Consider the following 25,195-nt stretch of genomic DNA (forward strand, 5'->3'; position numbering starts at 1 on the left):
GAACCCCTGTCTCTGTGGCAGGCTTGCCTTGGAAACGTGCCTCTGCTGACCCGTGCCTCTGCAGAAGACACTCAAACACTCAAAGGCAGGTCTGGCTCAGTCTCTGTTGGGTCTACAGCATTTCAAAGAATAGCAAGGAGACATAAGAAAGCCTTCCTCAGTGATCAATGCAAAGAAATAGAGGAAAATAATAGAATGGGAAAGACTAGAGATCTCTTTAAGAAAATTAGATACCAAGGGAACATTTCATGCAAAGATAGGCTCAATAAAGGACAGAAATGGTATGGACCTAACAGAAGCAGAAGATATTAAGAAGAGGTGGCAAAAATACATAGAAGAACTATATAAAAGAGATCTTAATGACCCAGATAACCATGATGGTGTGATCACTCGCCTAGAGCCAGACATCCTGGAGTGTGAAATCAAGTGGGTTTTAGGAAGCATGACTACAAACAAAGCTAGTGGAGGTGAAGGAATTCCAGTTGAGCTATTTTAAATCCTGAAAGGTGATGCTGTTAATGTGTTGCACTCAATATGCAAGCAAAATGTGGAAAAAATCAGCAGTGGCCACAGGACTGGAAAAGGTCAGGTTTCACTTCAATCCCAAAGAAAGGTAATGCAAAAGAATATTCAAACTATCATACAATTGTACTCATTTCACAGGCTAGCAAAGTAAAGCTCAAAATTCTTCAAGGATGGCTTCAACAGTACATGAACTGAGAACTTCCAGATGTTCAAGCTGGATTTAGAAAAGGCAGAGAAACCAGACATCAAATTTCCAACATCCACTGGATCATAGAAAAAGCAAGGGAATTCCAGAAAAAAAAATCTACTTCTGTTTCATTGACTATGCTAAAGCCTTTGAATATATGGATCACAACAAACTGTGAAAAATTCTTAAAGAGATGGGAATACTGGACCAGTTTATCTGTCTCCTGAGAAAACTGTATGCAGGTCAAGAAGCCACCATTAGAACTAGACATGGAACAATGGACTGGTTCAAAATTGGAAAAGGAGTACGTCAAGGCTGTATATTGTTATTATGCTTATTTAACTTCTATGCAGAGAACATCGTGACAAATGCCAGGGTGGATTACTCATATACTAGAATCAAGATTGCTGGGAGGAATATCAACAACCTCAGATATGCAGATGACGCCACTCTAATGGCAGAAAGTGAAGAGAAATTAAAGAGCATCTTGATCAGGGTAAAAGAGAAGAGTGAAAAAACTGGATTAAAACTCAGCATTCAAACAACTAAGATCTTGGCATCTGGTCCCATTGCTTCATGGCAAATATATTGGGAAAAAGTGGAAACAGGGACAGATTTTCAGACTTGGGCTCGAAAATCACTGTGGACGGTAACTGCAGCCATGAAATTAAAAGACTCTTGCTCCTTGGATGACAAGCTATGAGAACCCTAGACACCATATTAAAAAGTAGAAACATCAGTTTGCCAACAAAGGTCCATATAGTCAAAGCTATTTTTTTTCCAGGAGTCATGTAGAGATGTGAGAGTTGGACCATGAAGAAGGCCAAGCATTGAACAATTGATGCTTTTAAGTTGTGGTGCTGGAGAAGACTCTTGAGAGTCCCTTGGACTGCAAGGAGATCAAAGCAGTCAATCCTAAAGGAAATCAACTCTGACTATTCATTGAAGGGACTGATGCTGAAGCTCAAATAGTTTGGCCACCTGATGTGAACAGCTGACTCATTCAAGAAGACCCTGATACAGGGAAAGAGTGAAGGCAGGAGGAGAAGGAGGTGACAGAGGATGAGATTGTTGGATGGCATCACCGACTCAATGAACATGAGTCTGAGCAAACTCTGGGAGGTAGCGAAGGACAGGGATGCTTGGTGTGCTGCAGTTCATGGGGTCCCAAAAAGTCGGACACCACTTAGTGACTGAACAACAACAATAACAAAGAAATAACCATTGTTTGTAATTCTATGTATTGGTTTTTTAAAACTTTCTGGAATAAAAGTTTTATGTTTTGAAATTATGTTTTTGGAACATAGGCATCAATGTAACTCCGTTGAAAAGCTGGCAGACTGCCAATATGGATCATTAGTATTTATATTTGATTCATATAGCAGTTTCTAAAGAGCCCACAGTGCTTTAACATATGTTAGATTATTTATCCTCATCATTCCTAGTGAAGTAGATTTTAAAGTTCTTTGTGTCTATTTTATTGAGACCAAGTCTTCATTTCTTGTACTTCTCCAGAAAAGTGTGTCTAGTTATTAAAATACTTTTACAGATTTTGATTAATCATCCTGAGAAAACAATTAATTTCTATGCCAAAATTATCCATGCAGTTTAGGCTATAAAATGACAGATATACCTACAACCTTCTCTCAAATATCTCTGACTAATAGCCTACCCCAGTAATATTGCTAAAGAACACATTTTTGACACCTGGGACAGTCTATCCTCTAAGTGCCTTACTTAATTTTGTTCAAGGTATTCATTAATTACCTGAAGAAATATTTATTAAGGTCTTCCATTATATAAGAATTGATCTTTGTACTGCAAAATAAAGCATGAATCTGAAACTGAATTTAATCTAGCAGTGTTTATAATCTCATGGGAGAGACTCTACTTTGATGTCTAAGTACTGGTTGGAAATGGAAAAGAGACAAGCAGGATAGACGAAACACTATGGAAGTTTAGATGATCAAGTCCTTATTCCAGCTTCAGACTTTAATCAGAAGTCAAACTCAAACTTCTTTCCTCCCTAATCCATCCCAGCACCTACCTCTGAATCAGGAGAATTTGGGGGATACAAGTAATAGAAGATATGATGGAAAATGTTCTAACAGTAAGAGGATCCCCCAGTTCATATAACAAGAAGTCCTGGGGTAAGAAGTCTCCATAAATGTTAATTCAGTATCACCCAGTAATATCACCCGCATCTCTTTATCTTATCACTGCATCTTTCTCAGCACATCTCTAGGCACACTCTTCTGATCCTAGATGACAGAAGTAGCTTCAGGTCCTGTTTCTTTTCATGCCAATGTCTGAAGGCAGGAACAGAGATTCTATCTCTCTCTTGCATTTCTTTTTGAGAACTAATAACTTCCCTGGTGGGCTTCCCTGGTGGCTCAGAGGTTAAAGTGTCTGCCTGCAATGCAGGAGACCCGGGTTCGATCCCTGGGTTGGGAAGATCCCCTGGAGAAGGAAATGGCAACCCACTCCAGTACTCTTGCCTGGAGAATCCCATGGACAGAGGAGCCTGGTAGGCTATAGTCCATGGGGTTGCAAAGAGTCGGACATGACTGAGCGACTTCACTGCACTATACACTGTAACTTCCCTGGTTGCTCAGACAGTAAAGCGCCTGCCTACAATGCGGGAGACGTGGGTTGGATCCCTGGGTCAGGAAGATCCTCTGGAGAAGGAAATGACAACCCACTCCAGTACTCTTGCCTGGAAAATCCCATGGACAGAGGAGCGTGGAAGGCTACAGTCCATGGGGTTGCAAGGAATTGGACACGACTGAGCGACTTCACTTTCACTTTTCACTTTCAACTTTCATGTAAGTTCCCTCCCATTAGGCTTTCTCTCCCATCTCACTGGTCAGAGCTAGACTCTTCCCACACCAATCACTGACAGCGATTAAAGAATTACTATGATTAGCTTAAAGTGAAAGTCACTCAGTCATGTCTGACTCTTTGTGACCCCACGGACTATACAGTCCATGGAATTCTTCAGGCCAGAATACTAGAGTGGGTAGCCTTTCCCTTCTCCAAGGGATCTTCCCAACCCAGGTCTCCCACATTGCAGGCAGATTCTTTACCAGCTGAGTCACAAGGAAAGACCAAGAATACTGGAGGGAGTAGCCTATCCATTTTCCAGGGGATCTTCCTGACTCAGGAATTGAACTGGGGTCTCCTGCATTGCAGGTGGATTCTTTACCAACTGAGCTAATCTAGATTCCTTTTCCCTAGGAATATAATTATGCAGCAAAAGGTGAATAACTAAACAATTTTGGGTTTCTCCTAGCCAGAAAGAAGTGGGTAAGGGAAAGTTTGGGGTAGGTAACCAAAAAATATCTCTTACACTATCTCTAAACTAGCTCTTTCTCCTAACTTCCCTATTTTGTTTCTTGGTGCCACCAATCTCCCTCTTATGTAGTGGATTGAAAACCCTAAACTGATATTTTGATAAGCTCTTTTCTGTTGTCCTTGTATCTTAAGAGTCCCTTGGACTGCAAGGAGTTCCAACCAGTTAATCCTAAAGGAAATCAATCCTGAATATTCATTGGAAGGACTGATGCTGAAGCTGAAGCTCCAATACTTTGGCCACCTGACGCAAAGAGCCAACTCATTGGAAAAGCCTGGATGCTGGGAAAGACTGAAGGCAAAAGGAGAAGGGGATGACAGAGGATGAGATGGTTAGAGAGCATCACTGACTCAAGAATTTGAGCAAACTCCCGGAGACAGTGGAGGACAGAGGACCTGGTGTGTTACAGGACCAAAAAGAATCAGACACGATTCAGTGACTGAATAACAACAACATATCTTATTACCAAGCATCATAAAGATTAATGCCTATGTCTTAAAAATATCTGTGTGAAGGTCCAGTTATGAATTTCAAGTACCTGGAATGCTGTAAAAATCTCTCAACTAGGGAGAAGCAGATGAATACATCATTATCCAAACTAGGATATTTTTGACATTGAAATACTATGCTATTAATGATTATATATATATAAAAAATAGGTGTCAACTACAGTCAACCCAACACATATTCATCCAGCCCCAACTAAATTTTTTTGAGAACCATTTTTTTTTTTTTAACATTACCCATCTTGGATTAGCACATTGTTTTATATGTACCAGTTTCTCCAGTTCAAGTTTACCCTGCCACAATATTACTCTTTCTGGAGTCCAGCCATGAGCATGCCTGCGCAAAAACTTTCAATAGCTTCCCCGTACACATGGCATTAAACAAACTGCCTACCACAGGACTTACGGATTTCCCATAACACGCAGGTCTCAAATTAAACTTTCCTGACTTGTCTCATTATTTCCCAAACTATAAACAAACTGTCAGCTATATACTACCCTTCAACCAAAACAAGGTACCTAGAGTTCGATTGTGCCCATGTTCTCCCAGCCTCCGTATGCTTGCTAATGTGGCTTTTTCCATTTGTAATGCCTTTCCCTTCCATGCCAGCATCCTACCCATCATTTCACACTATAGCAAATGTGTGAAATAAATAAATCAGATGTAATTTTGTGTTTAATAGATTAGATGTAATTTTGTGTTCTCTTATTTGGACATCTCTAATGGTTATGGCTATGGCGATCATGTTTTCTGAACCAAGTTCAGACTTGTGACCTGTCATGGATTCTGACAATGGGATGGGCCTCAAACTGATTGTACTGGGGCTTTTATTACAGTTGAATTTGTTGATTTTCCTTACTATATGACAGGCTCTGCAGTGGGAGAAAATGGGTCTTACTCACGTTGGATTGGCATATTGTTTTACATGTACCAGCTTCTCCATAAATATGTTTATATAAACTTTCCTATAAATAACTAGGACCGCATAGCTATCTCATCTCTCCAATTGACTTGAAAACCTATTATAACATGAAATTAATAACAGTTTTATCTGTTGGAGCAATGAGAACTGAGTAGATAAGAGACAGGAGACAAGAGCAGGCCAGGCTTTTCCTGTATACATTTTTATACTTTGATGTTTGAGTTATTTACATGATTTCCCATTAAAAATTAATTTAAAAGCTTAAAATCCTAATTGGCAAATGTGCCTTTTTAATAAATGGTTTACATTTAATTTTTCTTCTTAAATACATTTTAGTATGTAGCCCAGTATTCCTGGGAATTTTGCACCCAGAATTGATCAGAGTTGGCATTATTATCAGCAGATATAGTGGAAAAGAGAAACTGATTACTCTATTAAATAATCAGTTATAGATGATCAAGATAGAAGGATGTACTAGAAAATATAAAATCAAAGACTTCAAATATGGAGATTGTCTTGCAAAAGTTCCTAACAGAACCACTGAATCATCAGATGGCAACCAGCCACAACAGTGCAGTTTGAGGAAACTCAGGATGAGAAAGCAGGATCCTGGCCCCTACAGCTGAGGTGCACATCAAAGGAATGATTTCAGGGCGCCCAGACTCTTGCCTTGCGTCTTCCCATATATAGAAAAATGCTAAATTCCTTAGCTTGAGATACTTGGTTTTCTTTTATGAACAGTAAACTTCTGTTCCAACTATCTGGCATTGCTGCAAAAATTGGTATTCCCTCCTTCCTCTTCAGGACAGTTTTCTCAGTTATCCGAGAAGTTGTGTCCTGGGCTTAAGTCCTCAGATTTGTCCACCTAATAAAACATAACTCTCAACTTGCAGGTTGAGCATTTTTTTCAGTTGACGGGGGCACCACTGGTGGTGTCAGAAGATACCAAGACCTTCCGTTTCATTTGATCTCTTTCCACATTATGCTCTTGAGGTTTAAGGAATCTTGTAGATCTAATTCGTTTGCTTTAACCACATTAAGGTTTCCCATTAATGATAAACCACAATCTGTCCATAACCCTACTAATGGACCACAAGCTTGTTTCCTCTGCCTCCTGTTGTAACAATGTTACAATGAACCACTCTACATGTATTTCCTTGGGCACATGTGAATCTGCCCCTGTGATGGAAGGGCAAGTGCATGGGTCACAGTGAAAATAGAGTACAAGTGTTGATATTCACTATCACTCCTTTTCAGGTCTTTCATGGATTTACAGAAATAAATATTTTCACTCATACTGGGTGGTCCTGGGAAGGTAGGGAGGCTCTTCCTTCCCACTGTTGAGAGGTTATTGACTCAAATATGTCAAATGCACACCCCACAGCCTTCTACTGACCTTGCAAGAGTCAGGGTTGTTTCCATGCAGTCTGCCATCTGCCCACATCTGGCTTCACTGCCCAACCTTAACACTCTAGAGATGGCTTTCACACCTTTTTTTGAAAAAGAAAAAAAATGATGTGAGTAAACCCCAGAGTTTTTGGTGCTCTAGCTGGTTAAATGAAGCATAGTTGAGCAAGGGACAGATCAAATATATTGGAAATGTGCCACTGTCCTCCTTTGTGACCATGGAAAAGTCACTTTGCCTTTCTGTGGCTCCATTTCCTCATTCATGAAATTAAAGCACTCTTATTCCTCTTCTTACCAATTAAAAAAATAAAATACCTAAACATGTTAACTAAATACATCAGTATTTTTAACCTTTATTTAGAATTGAGAGAATAGTTACTGTTTACATACTGACTTCAACCATCAAAGGTTGTTTTTGCCAACACTGAAGTCTCAGGTAACAGTGTGATTATTTTTTTTTTTAAACAGTGTGATTTTGTATGAGAATAAACCCATTGCTATCACCAACTTGAGCAGTCTTGCAAAGACTTTATATTTTATCCACTTATGTTAATCTTCAAATCTTTCTTAGGAAATAGATCTTGTCATATTTCTGTATATATTCACATTTCTAGTAAGGACTAAAGTTGTGATAATTTTATATACCGGACAAAGAATTTTATGGACTAAGATTTTCTAACATGCAAATGCTTATTTTAAACAAGAAAAGTAAATCATTACACATTTTTGATTCTTAAAAAAATCACTGAGAGGGTTTCTTTAAATTTTATTAGATTTTTTTAAGTCACTGTTGATCATGGCATACAATATTTCTAGCCACAGTTCTCAGAAGATTCAATATCCATGAATGTCTTAAAGGTAAAATTGGTCATTTAATGCTATTTTTTCAAGGTCCAAATAAAACTTTCAATAGGTTGAGACCAACTTCCTTTCTCTAGAAACTGAGTAACTGCCAGCCTCAAGGAGGTAACCCCTACATCATTTTGGTTACCAACACTTCACACAAATTAGCTTATCAGATCATAGTTGAGATCAGGGTCCTTCCAGAAATGGGGCTATGAAAAGAGGTTCATAACCCCAGGAATTATTTGAGTACAGCAATTCAGATTGGAAGTGTTGTCAGAAGGTATTCAGCAGGTGGAGGGCAGCATGTTGGAGGCTGAGCCCATGAGGAGGGCGATGGAGACTTTAAGGAAAAGAGATGATGTTAAAGATAAACTTCACCTGCTGTTGAATGTTGCAACTTCTGAGAACAGAAGACTGGAGCCTCACAGATGATTTTACAGCCCAAGCTGTGGATTCTGGCTTCACTGCCCAACCTTAACACTCCAGAGATGGAGTGTTAGCAGAGATGGAGTAAAAGCAAATTATAGACCTTCTTTAAAAACCACTGATAAAATCTGGGCGTATAACTCAGTCATACTAACTATTCACTTTCAAAACTGTGAGTTACTGTGTGTTTGTGTATTAGTCGCTCAGTCGTGTCCAACTCTCTGTGACCCCAAGGACTGTAGCCCACCAGGCTCCTCTGTCCATGGAATTCTCAAGGCAAGAATACTGGAGTGGGTAACCATTCCCTCCTCTGAGGGATCTTCCGACCCAGGGATTGAAACCAGGTCTCCTGCATTGCAGACAGAGTCTTTACCATCTGAGCCACCAGGGAAGCCTGTGAGTTCCTAGAAGAATAATCTGAACAAGAGGTTGAGAGATAATAAGGATCCTGAAGAAGAGACAATGATAACCTATACTTAATCTTTTTAAATTGCAAATACCATTCCTGTTGGAACCACAACTTTTTATAAAATTGGAAAATAAGTCATAACTTTGGGGGCTATGTTCACAGAGTCATGTAATAGGTCTTTGTTTAATGTGACTTGGGAATTGAGAAGCTAAAATTTAGCTCTTTGAGGGTGTGAAGGAAGATATTTCCCCCGCCCTCCCATCTAATTCATGGAGATTCTGTGGTCTAGAGTTTTTTTAAAAAGCAAATAAACTTAAGTCAAATGCTGATCTATTAGTGCCATACCTAGGAAGAGGTCTTGAATTCTACCCAGTGTCTTTCTCTGCATTTATTAAACACAGATGTGCCCTAAAATATTAATAACATTTCTGTGTTGCAAGTTCAAGACAAGACTGCAAATTAGTGTCCTTTGTTCTTATACCCTGTTAACACCTAAATACTGCACAGACCTTTTGATGTACAGGACTGTGGGCTACTCTCACAAGACTGTAGCACCGAGAATACGTCAGGTTTTCTGCTGCTCAGTTAAATTACAGTTCACAACAGAGTACATCTTTGACTCTCAAGGATTTAACAGTCTTAGCTTCAAGCACTACCAGTAACACTGAAGGTCCTTGAAAATATAACAATTTATCATTTCACTAAGATTAGAATAATTTTTAAATTGAAGTAGAGCTGATTTGCAGTGTTGTGTTAATCTCTGCTATGCAGCAAAGTGATTCAGTTGTACACACATACACAATTTTTTTATTCTTTTCCATTATGAATTATCACAGAATATTGAATATAGTTCTCTGTGCTATACAGTAGGACCTTGCTGTTTATTCATTCTATATATAAAAGCTTATATCTGCTAACCCCATCTTCCCAGCCCATCCCCTCTCAGCCTCCTCCCCTCTGACAAACACAAGTCTGTTTTCTATGTCTGTGAGTGTATTTCTATTTTGTAAACAGGTTCATTTGTATCATACTTCAGATTCCACATATAAGTGATATCATTAAGATCATAATTTGAAAGCACACACTCTGTGGCTGATACTGAGTGAGCCCAAAACTACCCAAAGACTGTAGCTTCCCACTCATTGTCACACTTTCAGAACACATCTATATTGACCAGAAACTATCTGGGGTCAGGTACATATGAACTTAAAACCATGGACCATTATTCGGACCAGAGTGACCCAAAGTCATTCTCTCCTCTTTCAGGTCCTCTCCTTTCCACTTTGCCACCTCTCTTGCTGCCTCTAAGCATAGCAGGAAGGTATCTAGTAAGGGAAATGTGACAAACCAGTTAGTGATTTTGTTTTACCTCCTAAGGGACATTTGCACTTGAGCAAGGACAAGTAAAAAGAGTAATGTTTACCTGAAGAAAACAATTCCTAGTGGGTTAGAGTTTCTAACCAGGTTCAACTAAGTTATGGGAATTATTTCACTGCAAATGGTAATACGGATGGTGAAAAAGTTTCTCGTGGCCATGATGGCGTTACAAAGTGTTTGAAATTTGTTCTATTAAATAAGTATTTCTTGCTAAAAATGAGTATGTCTTTTAGGTCAGTGATTTTGATATGTTTGATGGGCAAACATGATTGTACATCACACTCTCCTATGGATTTCTTAAAAAATATGTAGATTCTGTGTTCCATTTTGGACCCAGAAATCTATTTTCTTCGTAAGATTTTCCAAAGATTTGTAAGAACAATCTTGTGGCTTTGTTGAATCCTCTCTATGTTTGTCTTATATTTTATTTATTTCTGTTCTCATATTCACTTTTTCCTTCATTCTACTTTCTTTGGTTTTATTTTGCTATTTCTTTTCTAATTTCTTGGGATGGTTGTTTGGTTAATTAATTTTCAGCCATTCCTTTTTTAAATTCTATTGTTTGTAAACTATACATTTCCCTCTAAGTTTGACCTTTGATATATTCTGCAAGTATTAAAATGTAGTATTTTCAAGATTATCCAGTTTAAAATATTTTCTAATGCCTATATTTTTTTCTATTCAATTTATAAACATTTATTTCTTCATAATCAAACATGTAGAAACAATATTGCTTTCCTTTAAATTTTTACTACAAGCAATAGCATTGTGGTCTAAGAAAACATGCTATATGAATTCAGTCTTTTGAAATTTGTTGACATTTGCTTTCTAATGTTCACAGTCCTGTTTTTTATTTAATTTTGGTATACATTTAAAAAAAATTCTTGGGACTTTCCTGGTCATCCAGTGGCTGACTCCGAGCTCCCAGTGCAGGGCAGGGACAAGTCCCTAGTCAGAGAACTAGATCCCACTTGTTGCAACTGAGTTCATGCACTGCAATTAAAGATCCTGCATGCTACAACTAAGACCCTGTGCAGTCAAGTAAAAAATTAATTAATCAAAAAATAATAATTCTTGGACTTCCCTGGTGCTCCAGTGGTTAAGAATCTGCCTACTGATGCAGGAGACAAGGGTTCAATCCCTGGTCTGGGAGGATTCCACATGCTGCAGAGCATCTAGGCTGGTGCATCACAACTACTGAGCCTGGGTTCTCCAGCCCAAGAGCCATAAATACTGAGGACTGAGAGCTCTTTCTCCACAACAAGAGAAGCCCTCGCTCACTGCATTAGAGAAAGCCCTCACATAGCCACGAAGACCCAGCACAACCAAAAATGCATAAACTAATCAATCAAAAAAAGAAATTCAGACTTTAAAAGAGTTTAATACATTAAAAAAGTAATTTTTGTCTACTAATTTTAACATCTGACATTTCTAGTTTGTTTCTATTATTTGGTAGTTTCACTCATATTGCTTTACTTTCTTGTGTGCTTTGTTATTTTTTACTGTGAGCTACACTTTTTTTTTTCTGGAAAATCATCTGTGGAAAGTTTTTAAAGCCTACAATAAAATAGTTCTGTAGTGAGCTTTTTTGTTTGTTTGCTTGCTTTTGCCATGTGTCTTTATCCGCTCAGGACTGCTCTAAACTAAATCTGGGCTTCAGCATTCTTGGGTTATTGAAGTGACATGATTTTGGGCTGCAAATCTGCAGGACAGTCAGCTTGTAGTTGTAAACCCTCAGGGATGTTCTCCCCTCCTGTCCTTCACCATTTCCTTTGCAGCCTCTTACGCTGGTGGTGATGGTGAGTTAGGTTGACTTCAAGTTACTGTACCTGTTAAGTTGTAGCTTTTTGGTGGTGGTGGTTTAGTCGCTAAGTCATGTCCTACTACTGCACCCCCATGGACTGCAGCTGCCAGGCTCCTCTATCCATGGGATTCTCCAGGCAAGAATACTGGAGTGGGTTTCCATTTTCTTCTCCAGGGGACATTCCCAACCCAGGAATTGAACCCAGGTCTCCTGCATTGCAGGCAGATTCTTTACAGACAGAGCTATGAGAGAGGCCTCACAGCTTTTTGGGGTCCTGGCATAATGAGGACCAATCTCCTATTAAATATTCCAACTTGGATGGAGCCTAGGGATTTCTGCACCCCCTATAGAGCTGGTTTAATAAAAATAGAAGCTCATTTTGCAAACCCTCGATGACTTTAAACAGCTTCCCTTCATTTCCATTCCTAGATTGTAACTTTACTACCTTGTCAGCTCCTAAGGGATTTTAAGAAAACTAAAAATAATATTAAAAATTTTGAATTTGCTTTTCAATGTGAAAAATGATCTGAATAACCTAACCTGTCATATGACTCCAAACAAGAGTCATCATCTCAGTTTGTTCAGCCTGGCCTTTCTACAGAGCAGAGGACATGGCTGTCAGCAGGTTTGCATCATGACAAGAACACAAAAAAGTGATCCTCTCCTGAGCTCCAGTCTGAAACACATCCTATGAATAGACTCTGATGGCCTCACCATAGCTGGGAGATAAGGCATTGGACCAGGGACAGAATCTATTGCCAGAAGGAAAGACGGGGATTTGGGGAGACTGAAAGAATAGCATCCACAGTGCAAACACACTCCCAGGTAGCCCTACTGGTAAAGAACCTGCCTGCCAATGCAAGAGACATAAGAGACTAGGGTTAGATTCCTGGGTCGGCAAGATCCCCTGGAGGAAGGCATGGAAACCCACTCCAGTATTCTTGCCTGGAGAATCCCATGGACAGAGGAGCCTGGTGGGCTACAGTCCTTGGGGTCACAGAGAGTTGGACACGACTAAAGCAATTTAGCATGCACACATATGCAAACACTAATTCTTTTACGGTCACCACGGCTTTCACTCTGTTTTACCTGCAGAAAACAATATTTCAGGGAGACTAAGCAACTTCAAATTCATTCGAGGTGGGCTGGAGTTTGAGTTGGGCTGAGGCCAACTCCAACCTGGGCATCTTATTTCATACCCCGTGATCTTAACCACTGCACCCTCCTACCAGGTTCTCATCCTTTAACTGGCCACTCACCTCCTATGTCTCTAACAGAATGGGACATGAGACTTCTGATCGACACGATGGAAGGTGTGAGAACATGACCCAGAGGGCAACTCAGGGGCCAGGGAGCCTTGGCAGACATGTGGGGACAGAGGTCAGGGAGGAGTGGGCATCAGATAAGCTTCACCACACTTTGCAAGCTTCCCCCTTCTTTCACGATGGGCCTGCTGTCCTACTGCCCCTTGGGAAGGTAAGTAAACGTAATTGAAGTAAAGCTAAGCTTTTTGCACTGCTCTGCACTCACCCTATGCCCAATCACCCTATACCATCACATCCCCCCGCCCCAACCCCACACCAAAAGGTACAAGCCCGACTCCAAAGAGCATTGAAAGAATTATAGGCATTCCTGAGGTTTCAAGGGGCAGAAACAGCACACAGGGTGTGTGCAGCACATACATCACAGCAGGGATGCTGGAAGGAGCCTTGAGATCTCTCTCTCTCCCCTACTCCAAAGTTTGCGTGGAAAGTCTCCAGCTTTTCAGGCAAGCTGCTCCAATCTTTTAGCCACCAGCTATCAAGTTCAAATTCATCTTCCTGATATCTCTGTCTACATATCTTTAGTGTCCTCCCTGATTCTGAATCTCCTTTCCCAGGCAGCTTAAGCCCATTGTCACATAGAACTTTATTCTCCACTTATTCTTTTTTTTTAAATTTGTTTGACGTGGACCACTTTTTAAGACTTTTATTGAATCTGTTAAAATATTGCTTTTTTAAAAAAAATGCTTTGGGTTTTTTTGGCCGAAGGCATGTGGGATCTTAGCCTCTCAACCAGCGATCGAACCTGCACCCCTGTGGTTGGGAAGGTAAAGTTTTAATCACTGGACCACCAGGAATGTCCTCACTTGTCTGTCTTTAAAAACCTTTTTCTTGGAACAGTTCAGTACACTGAGCCATCCGGTAAAGACTTAGCAGTCAGAGACTGACCAAGGATGGAAAGAGGGGGTGGAGAGAAGGGAAGCTTGCACATACTTTTAACTTTAAAGTCTCTTTTCTGCTTTCTCCCAAGTTGTCAGTGTTCTTAATATAGGGCTCTCAGGAGTAGAAGATGAACCTAAACAATACTTAGCTTGAGGTGAGCGCAAGGCTTGAAAGAATTTACAGCAAATGATCTGTCTTATGAGAAAAGACATTTTCTCTTTAGACACTGAAAACACTTCTTATTCCAATGTGTCGAGTAGGATGGAATTCTTCTTTGTCCTTCAGTGTCTTTGTTCCCAGCGATAATGTCCCTGTAAAACACTGTGGCTAATCTAATATTGCATGCTTTCTTCAACCCTGGATCCTTTACGACCAGCTGCCATGTAAGGTGATTCAGGATATGTGTACAAATAATTTCAACAGAAGGTCTACTGATGCTACAATGACTTGCAGACATGCAGAGTTTAAGTCAACTGCCTCCCAGCAATAAATCAAATGCTCTGATAACTGGCCTGGCAGTTTTTCATCTTGAATTTCCATTTTATTCACCAGAACTATCTTTTGGGGAAAGCTTTTAAGTGCTTTTGAAATGAAAGCAAACCGAATTGGTTCTTTTGCCAAAAAAACAACAAAAACAAAAACAAAAAACCCAGACTTTGCTTATTTTTTAAAAAAGAAATTGGTTGGATTAATTTGAAAATTTGTCTTGATCTTTGTGTTTTATGCTATTTTTATCACCTATGTTAATCCCTTAAGATAAACATACAGGCACAAAATGAGGTTAAAAAGCACAAAACAAGAGAGACTCGTACAGATAAAATCAGATTTCACCCCATGCTCCAGCCTATCAAGCACTCACACTCAATCTCCATGGCTATCCTCCTTTCCTTATACCACTAACCATCACTCACATTATTAGAACACACACACACACACACACACACACACATACACCTGTATCTCAAATAGTATGCCATACTTTACCTGACAATTGGTCCAATAAGACTAAGTGCTATGACTCTGCACTCCCAATGCAGGGGACCCCAGTTTGATCCCTGATCAGGGAATTAGATCCCACACACTGCATCTAAGAGTTTCCATGCCACAAAGAAAGATCCCATGTGCTGAAACTAAAAAAAAAAAAAAAATGATCCCACATACACCAACAAAGATCAAAGATGCCAAGTGCCTCAACTAAGAGCCAGTACAAATAAACAAAAATTTTTTTGAATTTTATAAAAAATTGGCAATATTCTTATTCTTAATCACACATAAAATAATTATATATTTTATAATTGTCATATATTCAATGAAACACGGTGCTGAACTGTACCTAATGACAAGATATTCATGCAGAGTTTAGGGGAATTGTTAGTGTAGTTTAGTTAAAAATACAAAGATTAAGTGATCAAATGATAGAAATTGAGAACCTGGAATGGGAAAGGCATTTTCTAAACATTAAAGAAATCAGAGTTACAATTCAAACAGTAATATTTAAGAGTCGGACACGACTGAGTGACTGAACTGAAATGAACTGAATATTTATTGAGCACTTCCTATCTACCAGGCACTATTCTTGGTGCCGTGGACATAGCAGCGAACAAAGTACCCTTTGTGGACCTTAAATCATAGAAAGGTCCACAAATAGAGACCACAAATATAGTACCTGTATTCTATATTTTATAAAATGTATTTTTATATTATTAAAAATGTTATATATTCTAAAAAATGTATAAAGTTAGAGGATAATAAATGGTATGGGAAAACAACACAAATCAGTCAGAAATAAGGTAGGGGAGGGAAGTGGAGGGAGGTTGCCATTTAATTAAATTAATTAAATTTAAATTAATTTAACTATAGTTAATTTGCAATATTGCATTTGTTTCAGATCAGCTTCAGATTTTTCTATTATAGGTTATTACAAAGCATTGAATATAGTTCCCTGTGCTATATAGTAGGTTCTTGTTATTTACTTTATATATAGTAGTGTGCTGTTAATCCCATACTCCTAATTTACCCCCCACCACACACACACACATTTCCTCTTTGGTAGCCATGAATTTGTTTTCTTTGCTCATGAGTGTGTTTCTGTTTTGAAAATATGTTGATTTTTATCTTTTTTTTAAGGTTCCACATATAACTGGTATCATATAATATTTGGTTTTGTCTTATTTCACTTAGTATGATAATCTCTGGGCCTATCCATATTGCTGAAAATGGCATTATTTCATGCTTTCTTATGGCTGAGTAATATTCCATTGTCTACATAGACCACATCTTCTTTATCCATTCAGCTACTGATAATAGGAGATTCCTATTTTAGGAATGGTCAGGGTGGTCTTCTCTGAAGTGGTGACACATGCACAGAGAAGGAAGCAAGGATGTCAGTTACGTGCCTCCTGGGACTAGAACATTCTGGAAAAGGAGGACACATGCTGGGAATTTCGAGAACAGATGGGAGGCTATTCTGTTATAGTCAGTAAGCATGTCTGGGAGTTCTAGGAGGTGAGGTCAGAAGTTTAATAAAGGTCCCACTACCTAGAACTCAGTGTAAGGATTTGGCTTTTATCCTGAGTCACGTGACAGGCTATTAAGAGTTTTAACCAAAGAGTGTTATGACTCAGGTGTGGGTTTGCAAGCTGCTGTGTGTAGGGCATGGGAATGGAGGAGAGGAGTTGGCCAGGATGAGCACATAAAGAACAGTAAGTGGGTCACTGGGATAATCCAGATGAGAGGTGGTAGTCGCTGAGAAGAGGGTGACAGCAGTGACGGTGCCAGCATTCTGGATAAATTTCAAACGTGCATCTGTCAGGATCCACGAATAAATTAGATACAAAATACGGAAGACAGCAATCAAGGAGGAAGGCAAGATTTTTGACCTACGTGACTAATAGAACAGATGAGGAGGACTACTCAGATGGGGAGGACTGTGGAGAAATTGGAGGAGAGAAAAACCAATATTCATCTTGGACATACTGAATTCGGACTTCCTATTAACATGTAAGAGGAGATGGGGAGAAATGAGGAAAAAAGGAAAGGCAGAAATGTAGATAAGGAGACATTAACATACACATGGAATTTTAGGATATGTGAAGTCTCCTGGGCTCCAGAGTAAGGGTATGGTTGGGAGAGCTGGGAGGAAAGACAGAATGCTGGGGCAATCCCATGAGAAGAACCAGGGAGATGAGGAGGAACCAGCAAAGGAGGAAGAACAGTCAGGAGATGGGCTGGGAACCAAGACAAAGAAGCATCCAAGACTCCAAAGGAAGGGAGAGTTTCATATGAAGGCGGTAGTAACTTCGTCAAATTCTTCCAAACAGATGAGTAAGATATGAGCTGAGTAAGATATTGTACCTGGAAGCTAGAACATCATTAGTGACCTTTACAGAAGATGATTCAGTGGAATATGAGGACAAAATTCTGGTTTGAAAGAGTTAAAGAAAGACTGGGTGGAGAAATGAAAATGAAGATGGAAACTAGCAATTATAAACTACCCTTCTAAAGGGAGGCAAACATGGGGATGTCAGCTGGGAAAGGATATGGGAACCATGAGAGGTTTTGTGATGTGTGTGTGTGTGTGTGTGTGTGTATTTAAATAGGAGATACTGCATGTTTGTACTCAGTAAAGAAGGGCAATCAGTCTCTGTTCTTTAGGTTCTTTTCCCTACTCTCTAAATTAATTACTTAATGCAACTGGGGAAGAAGCATACAACTGATACCAAAACTTAACATCCTTTCTAAGTTAAAATCTGGAAGGAATATTGTTTATACCTCTGTTACTGACTTTCTTACATCTCCCAAAGGGATCTAAAGAAACCAATTTTTAAAAATATCCTGATCTGCTTTGTTTCTAAATAAGAAATGTATGTGGAGAAAATGGCATTTTTTTCTTCCACTTTTAATCAGAAATACAAAGTCAAAGAGTGTTTTGTGCAACAAAGATTCACCCATCTCCATATTAAATCATATTAAAAACAGAAGAATAAGGTCTTATTCTAAAAAAGAAATAATCCCATCACTATGCTCCTCTTTTTTAGTGTCAGAGCTGACAGATAAGCTAGTCTCATTAGAAACAGATAAGAGTCTCCAGACATCTGTTACAGTTAGATGGCTGACAGGAACCCTAAACCATGGACTCTGTTTATTGCAGAAAAGCCAGAGCAGATTAATGAAGATTCTCATCCAGTGGGTCATGGTCCTGGCTGTACATTTGATTGACCAGTGCCCGAGACCCCCTCCTCCCCTCCCCAGGGATCCTGAGTCTTTCAGTCTGAGTTGGCAAAGCAGACCTGGGTGTGTATTAAAACAGCCTCAAGTGATTAGAATGTGCGGTGGGAGTTAAGAACAGCTGCCTAGCATGTAAGCTTTTCACCTTGACGAGAAAAACAACAACAACAAAAAAATCACAGCTGATGATGATGAAAAGGCTTGAAGTCTGATCTGATCTCAAAAGCAGAACACGGGAAGTAACCACTCCACTCCACCTGGAGTGATCTCCCACCACGGAGAGCAATGCCTGTCATTTTGCTGGAGTGGCAGCTCCAGGCGTTGCCCAGTGAACTCGGGACAGGGTGACTGGCATCTGTAGGTAGGATGTCTCTTCCCCCTCGAGTGACTGGGATGACTGTTGAAAGTCTCAGAGCAGTCAGACCACATAGGTTTTTCTTTGTTCTTTTTACCACATTTGACAGCAGGGTACTAGGAAAAGCTTAGCAGTCACAAAGCTTATTTTAGGTGTTTGTTAAGAGGGAGAGCACATCTGAGAATAAGAAAACACAAAGAGAATAAGAATCAGGAACACAAAACTCAGCTGAAGCCAGATCTCCAGGGGCAAACTCGGCTTCAAATGCCCACATAACTTAGGGAACAGTAGAGTTTTTGCTTGTATTTCTGGATAATTATGTCTGTTTTCTGTTTTGCTGATAACAGGAACAGAGTAGGTTTTAACAGAATACCACAATGAAGATCCGGGACTAAAGGCAGTCTTTCATCCTTTTATTCTCCCCCAGAAATCTGACTTAGAGGACAAAATACCACACAAAAAACTCTCATCAAAACAAAAATAAAGACCAGAGTTTAAAAAACAAAAATGCACCCTCAACTTCACCACCATGACTTAACTATTTTTTCTGCTACTTGATTTGTTGTTTATACATGTAAATACATTAATAGAAGTGAAACTATAGGAGAGACGCATTATGGTCTTTCATCTACCATCTGTTTCCAGCTGCATTTCAGATGCACAGAGTTGGATTGATATAATCAATCATCTTCGGCTGCCTTGGGAAACATCACCTTCATCAGTTAATCCATGGTCCCTCCTTATGGAGTTTAGATTCTTCGTTAGTTCCCTTCCTTCCAGATCCTTGTGCTTTGCTCCACCATAGACACCCAGGCTTGGACATTTAAGGTGTTTCCTTCCAATATAGATTCTCTGCCTTTACTGATGTGCATATCTACCAATGAATAAAATACACTGTTTAATGGAAGTGTGTTTTAACATTTCTGTTAATGGTTTTGAGCTATACATCACATTCAGCTTTTGAAAAAGCCACTCAACATTATGTCTTAGAGAATTCTGCATATTAATACATATAACTTTTATTTCTTTTAACTGCTGAATAGTATTCCATTGTTTGCTTATATCCTATTGTAATCTTTTTCAATAAAATGATCATAATTTTCATTTCAACGACTATAGTATATAGTCCAACATATTGATTCATCAATTTAAATTTAAGTATATTCCTACTATTGCTTATTTAGGTCTTTTTAAGTGTTGTAATGAGTCCATATGGGCTTCCCTGAAGACTCGGTGGTAAAGAATCTGCCTGTAATGCAGGAAATGTGGGTTCAGTCTCTGGGTCAGGAGGATCCCCTGGAGAAGGAAATGGCAGCCCACTCCAGTATTCTTGCCTGGGAAATTCCATAGACAGAGGAGCCTGATGGGCTACAGTCCATGGGGGCGCAAAGAGTTGGACATGACTTAGTGACTAAATAACAATGACAGCAAATTAGTTCTGTATAAGAACATGGAATTAGACATATATTTGCTTTCTAGGGCTGTGATAACAAAGTACCACAGGGTGGATAGCTTGAGCAACAAAGATTAATCTTCTTCAGCTGTAGAGGCTTGCAGTCTAAGGTCAAGGTGCTGGCAGGGGTGGTTTCTTCTAGAGTTTCTCTCTTTGGCATGAAGACAGGCGTCTTCTATTCTGTCTTCACATGGTCTTCCCTCTGTGTCATGTCTGTGTCCAAATTTCCTCTTATAAGGACAATCACTCATATTGGATTAGGGACCACCCAAAAGTCTTAATTTTAACTTAATCACCTCTTTAAAGACTACCTCCAAATAGGGTTAATTCTGAGGTACTGGAGGTTAGGATTTCAACATATGAATTTTGGGAAGACATAATTTATCTCAGAACTAACTATATAACTATGCATTTTATAACTAACTATATGTGGTGCTGGAAAAGACACTTAGGAGTCCCTTGGACTGCAAGGAGATCCAACCAGTCAATCCTAAAGGAAATCCGTCCTGAATCTTCATTGGAAGGACTGATGCTGAAGCTCCAATACTTTGGCCACTTGATATGAAGAGCCGACTCACTGGAAAAGACCCTGATGCTGGGAAAGATTGAGGGCAGGAGGAAAAGAGGGGTGATAGAGGAAGAGATGGTTGGATGGCATCACCAACTCAATGAACATGAGTCTGAGCAAACACTGAGAGATGGTGAAGGGCAGGGAAGTCTGGCGTGCTGCAGTCCATGGGGTCACAAAGAGTCGGACCTGACTGAACGACTGAACAACAACCATAGATCATATATTAATGTCTCTAGATGTATACGTAATATATGTATATGTACATAGTGTTTTTCTAGTTTTCTAGATAAATTTTAATGAGAATACCTAGGCGTAGGATGACTGAGTCAAAAGATAAAAACATTTTCATATATCTTGATTATTTGTTGCGAAACTACTCTCCAAATATATTTGACCATGTATACTGCCGATTTCTCTAGGTATGTGCCAGTTTTACCAAGTGTTAAACGTTGGGGACAGAATGTAAATTAACTTTTAATTTTTCAACAAGTATAAAATTAACATTTTTTTTCTTAGTTGTCCTTGCAGCAGTAACATCTGACCTCTGCCAGTGGGCACCAAATCAGGATTATACCTTAGACATCAAAAACACAACAGCAGACACTGTACAAAGTGGAAATGCGTCATCATAGCTGCTTATATGTCCTTAGAAAGCATGAGATAACTTTGATGGTTTCTGGTTCTATTAGTCAGGGGTCTCCAGAGAAACTGAACCAATGATATACACCATTTAAAGCACACAACTCAGTGTTCAAAGGACTATACTTTCCTAATTTATTGATATTTTCCCCTAAATGATCAAAACTATGGTAACAGAATGCACTGAAAAGTTTAGATTGACTTCCACCTGTTTACTGAGGAAAATCTCTATGTATGTTTATACACAGGACATCTAAAGAAAACTGTTATAATTTTGTTAGGGTGAAGCTGTTTCTAACTCTAAGCAGCATGATGGTTTTAGGTATACACAGAAAAGAAGAAATGTAGGTAACCTGAGAAATGACCTTTGTGAAAGTCATGGACCCATTACTTCAATTTGAAACCATCTTCCACCGTTATTCACACACTACTTACAAAGATGAGTCCACAGTTCAGAACAACTTAATTCCTTCCCTCCACCCGCTAGTTACAACTTTAGAAATCACCATGGAAATATAACCTTTAAGATGTAATAAACAAATCTCAAAAGCATTTTTCCTCCTCCTTGTCTCTTTGAAAGTGTCAAGAAACATCGTACCCAACTCTACAGCTAGTACTGGAGGCCAGAGGTGGCCCTGAATAGCGATGCAGTGATTTAAGCTATTCTTCGGGAAAATGATTACTTCTCTCCTTCCAGGCTTTTTACCCTCCAGAGGACCAGTTCCATCAGGTGATTGCAAACTAACAGAGACTTGGTGGAACTTGAACAATGGATTCTAAGCAGGTCTTCTTTAAGGAAAAAGAAAACCCTGCAAACACCCAATACCCCTCCCTCTAAAAGAATATAATGGGAAGACTTCAGCCGATTGAATACTTATTATTCATATGTATCAATTAAGTTGTGTGTGTGTGCGTTAGTCGCTCAGTCATGTTGGACTCTTGGTGATCCTATGGACTATAGTTTGCCAAGCTCCTCTATCCATGGGATTGTCCAGGCAAGGATACTGGAGTAGGTAACCAAGGCAGATTCTTTACCACTCGAGCCAACAGGGAAGCCCATACATTAAGTTAGAAGTAGATAAATAGACCAATAAAACAGAATAGAAAACCCATAGATGGGCTCTTGATAAATGATGTGCTGAAGTCAGCTTCCGCCAGCTCCAGAGAGATGAGTTTTCAATCACTGGAAGCCTGAAGTTAACAGTTGGTTCCAGGAGGTCTGTTTTAGAGATTCCATCCAAAGCAGATGGTTGACTTCTCACCCAAAATCTTTCCTTTTACCATCCAATAGCTTCTGAGAAGGCAGAAAGCTTACCTCATATTTACTCTATATCATGTAACAATGAATGGATTAAAGAACGAATGAACATATGAATTGCCTTTAAACTTACAGGACTTAGAAATAATTTTTGCCTTCTAGAATTTTATTTGCTCGGTTTCAGGGTTCAAAATGTTTCACAACATAAAACTTCCACTTTAAAGCTTTGGCCTGAAGCAAACATTTAAGAGTAGCTTGATTAAAAGGTATGAGATAATACTGGATAACCATGAGATCGAGTAACTTTATTTTCTGCTTAACTACTGCAGCCTGCTGATTGTGATGTGGTTATGGGAGAACACCCTTGGATGCTTCAGCTGGAGGTAAGAGGGCAGACAGACAGGAGATGTCATGACTTTCATATTTCTACTCTATTTGGGGTAAGGGATCTGCTTTTAGCTCACACCCCACCTACAAAGACACTCAACCCAAAGGTGTTTCAAAACTTCTTCCAATTCCAAAGGAGAGCAAAGACTACATAACAAAGAGTGATGGAATAAATCCATCCAGAGAGAGGTCATACATAAACTGCAGTTTCCTGCAAACAGAAAGAAAAGTCCTTTGGGAATTTACTGGTAGCAGGCATTTTTTTTTTTTTTTAAGAGAGAGAAAGAAATCCTTATCAATACAGTTGAGGGAGTTTGTACTTAAAAAGAAAACAGCACACGTGCATAAGTAAAGAGAGAAGCTTAGTTCCTAAAGATGAAGATGTATATATCCCAGTGTGGATCTAACAACGCCCTGAAAGAAGGGCACAGCTGGAGAGACATGGAACCCAGACTGCTCCAGGGCACAGATCATCCCTGGTCTCACCCGGTCTCTGTGAGAAGGGATGAGACATTTACAGCAAATGCCCCTGGCTTTCATTTGAGGTTCACTGTTAGGTTAACAATTTAGTGAAATACACAGTACTTTACATAACATGAGGAGGTTCAATTTCAATTAATCCTGTAAAAAGTCCAGAGTGAGCAAATTGCTTGCCACAGATCAAAGGCTTTTACCTAGAGTCCCAGGGATAGACTTGCCAGGATCTCTGCATCAAGGCTAAAGACCTTTGCAAAGTTTCACATCTATATGTGAATTAGGTAAGGTAAGCAGTCTATAGTATTTTTTAGACTTTCAAAGAGATCTGTGACTATAAAACAAAGGTAAAATATCAGTATTTTGGATAAAAACCTGAACTGAGCAGGTCATACATTATTTGTCTAGTCAGGATTCTATTGTGCAGAGTAAGAAAACTGGGTAAACAGCCTTCATTCAAAAATATGCATTTACAGGCTTGCTTCCATTTGAATTTCCTACATATTACACTATTTCCATGGGGAAAAAAATACAGGACAGAATGAAGTATGAACATATTTTCCAAAATCATTAGGCTCAAAAAATGTTGAAAAATTGTTCATCAGTTATGATTTTTTTCTTTACAGTTTCATCCATTTCTTGTTCAAGAACAGAATCAGCTGTTCTGCACATTCAGATTCCATCTGTAAATACTGACCTGAATACCAGTCAAAAGGAAGGAAGCAGTAGGGACAAGGCACGTTAAGTGACCTCTGGGTCTACTGCCTCATTTCATTTAGGTTCTGGGCACCAGCCCTGGTGTTCATTTTCAAAGCTGCACAAGCGTCACAACTGCCACAGGCCTGAATGTGAAGTCCATGAGTGTGAACAGTGCAATGAGTTGCTCCTGGGGGAGAAGTAAAAGGAAAGGTAAGAGGTCAAAAGAACAAGGGACAGTCCTCACTGAAGACAAGAGCACTTACAAAAAGCTGTTGGAATCCTACAATCAGCACCATTTCCCTTGCACACTTGGGGAAAATACTAACACAGAAAAAAGTTCTGCAAGAGAAAGAGAATAGGGAGGACGGAGGATGTGAGCCTGTGTGTGAAGGACAGTGACAAGAAGAGGAGCAAGAAGAAGAAAAGGATTAAAAAGCTTAAGCTTGCTCAGGGAAGCAGAGAATCCTTGTAGCGAACACAGTTTCCTCCTCCTGTGACAATACAGGGTAATCTTTAGCCAATATCACGATTAGAAATTAATTTATGCATTACGTATTTAGGGTGATCTATTTTTAGTACATGCTCCTATAGCCTCTAAGTGAGGTGTTGTATGTGTGTGGTGGGGGTTAGACAAAGAGGCGCTGAAGGCTTTTGTCAAGTTAGATGCTGCCTAAAATGCCACTGGAGTGGGAGAAACAAAAGAGGTTGGCTGTTAGAAGCACATGGTCACTCATTCATCTCTGGAGCTGGGTGCTGTGGGCACAGTGAGGAGTGTGTGGCAGAGGGTCCCGGCTCTTGGGCAGATGATGTTAACATTGAGTGAAGGGGGTGTTGGGGCACACATTCTTAAAATAAAATAATAGACTAGAAGTAATGGGTCAATTTTATGTGTCAAGTTGGTTGGGTTATGATGCCAAAATATTTGGCCAAAAGCTGTTTTGGATGCTTTTGTGAGGGTATTTCTAGATGAGATTTACGTTTAAATTGATGGACTTTGAATAAAGCAGATCTTCCTACAAAATGGGTAAACTTCTTCCAATCAGCCGGAGGCTTGAGTAGAAGAAAAGACTGATGTTTCCTGAACAAGAAGGAATTCTGCAGCAGATGGTAGATTTGAACTTCAGCATATAAGCTCTTCTCTGGGTCCCGAGGCCCCGCCATCCCAC

The 25,195-nt window shown here is 39.5% G+C and overlaps 1 protein-coding gene across 2 annotated transcripts in view; it reads right to left on the reverse strand.

Annotated features, from left to right (window-relative positions):
• The window catches only part of LOC122422599, a 374,287-nt gene that overhangs the window by 132,909 nt on the left and 216,183 nt on the right, over positions 1 to 25,195 (reverse strand). For both annotated transcript variants that reach the window (XR_006263906.1, XM_043439035.1), the window contains exon 3: positions 6,890 to 6,983. Coding sequence is in view for 1 of the 2 variants with exons in the window: in XM_043439035.1 (XP_043294970.1) it covers positions 6,890 to 6,983 (94 nt within the window). In the remaining variant the exon portion in view is untranslated. The remainder of the gene's footprint in view (positions 1 to 6,889; positions 6,984 to 25,195) is intronic.

Source organism: Cervus canadensis, chromosome 20 (assembly GCF_019320065.1).
Source record: "Cervus canadensis isolate Bull #8, Minnesota chromosome 20, ASM1932006v1, whole genome shotgun sequence".
In the NCBI taxonomy this organism is placed as follows: domain Eukaryota; kingdom Metazoa; phylum Chordata; class Mammalia; order Artiodactyla; family Cervidae; genus Cervus; species Cervus canadensis.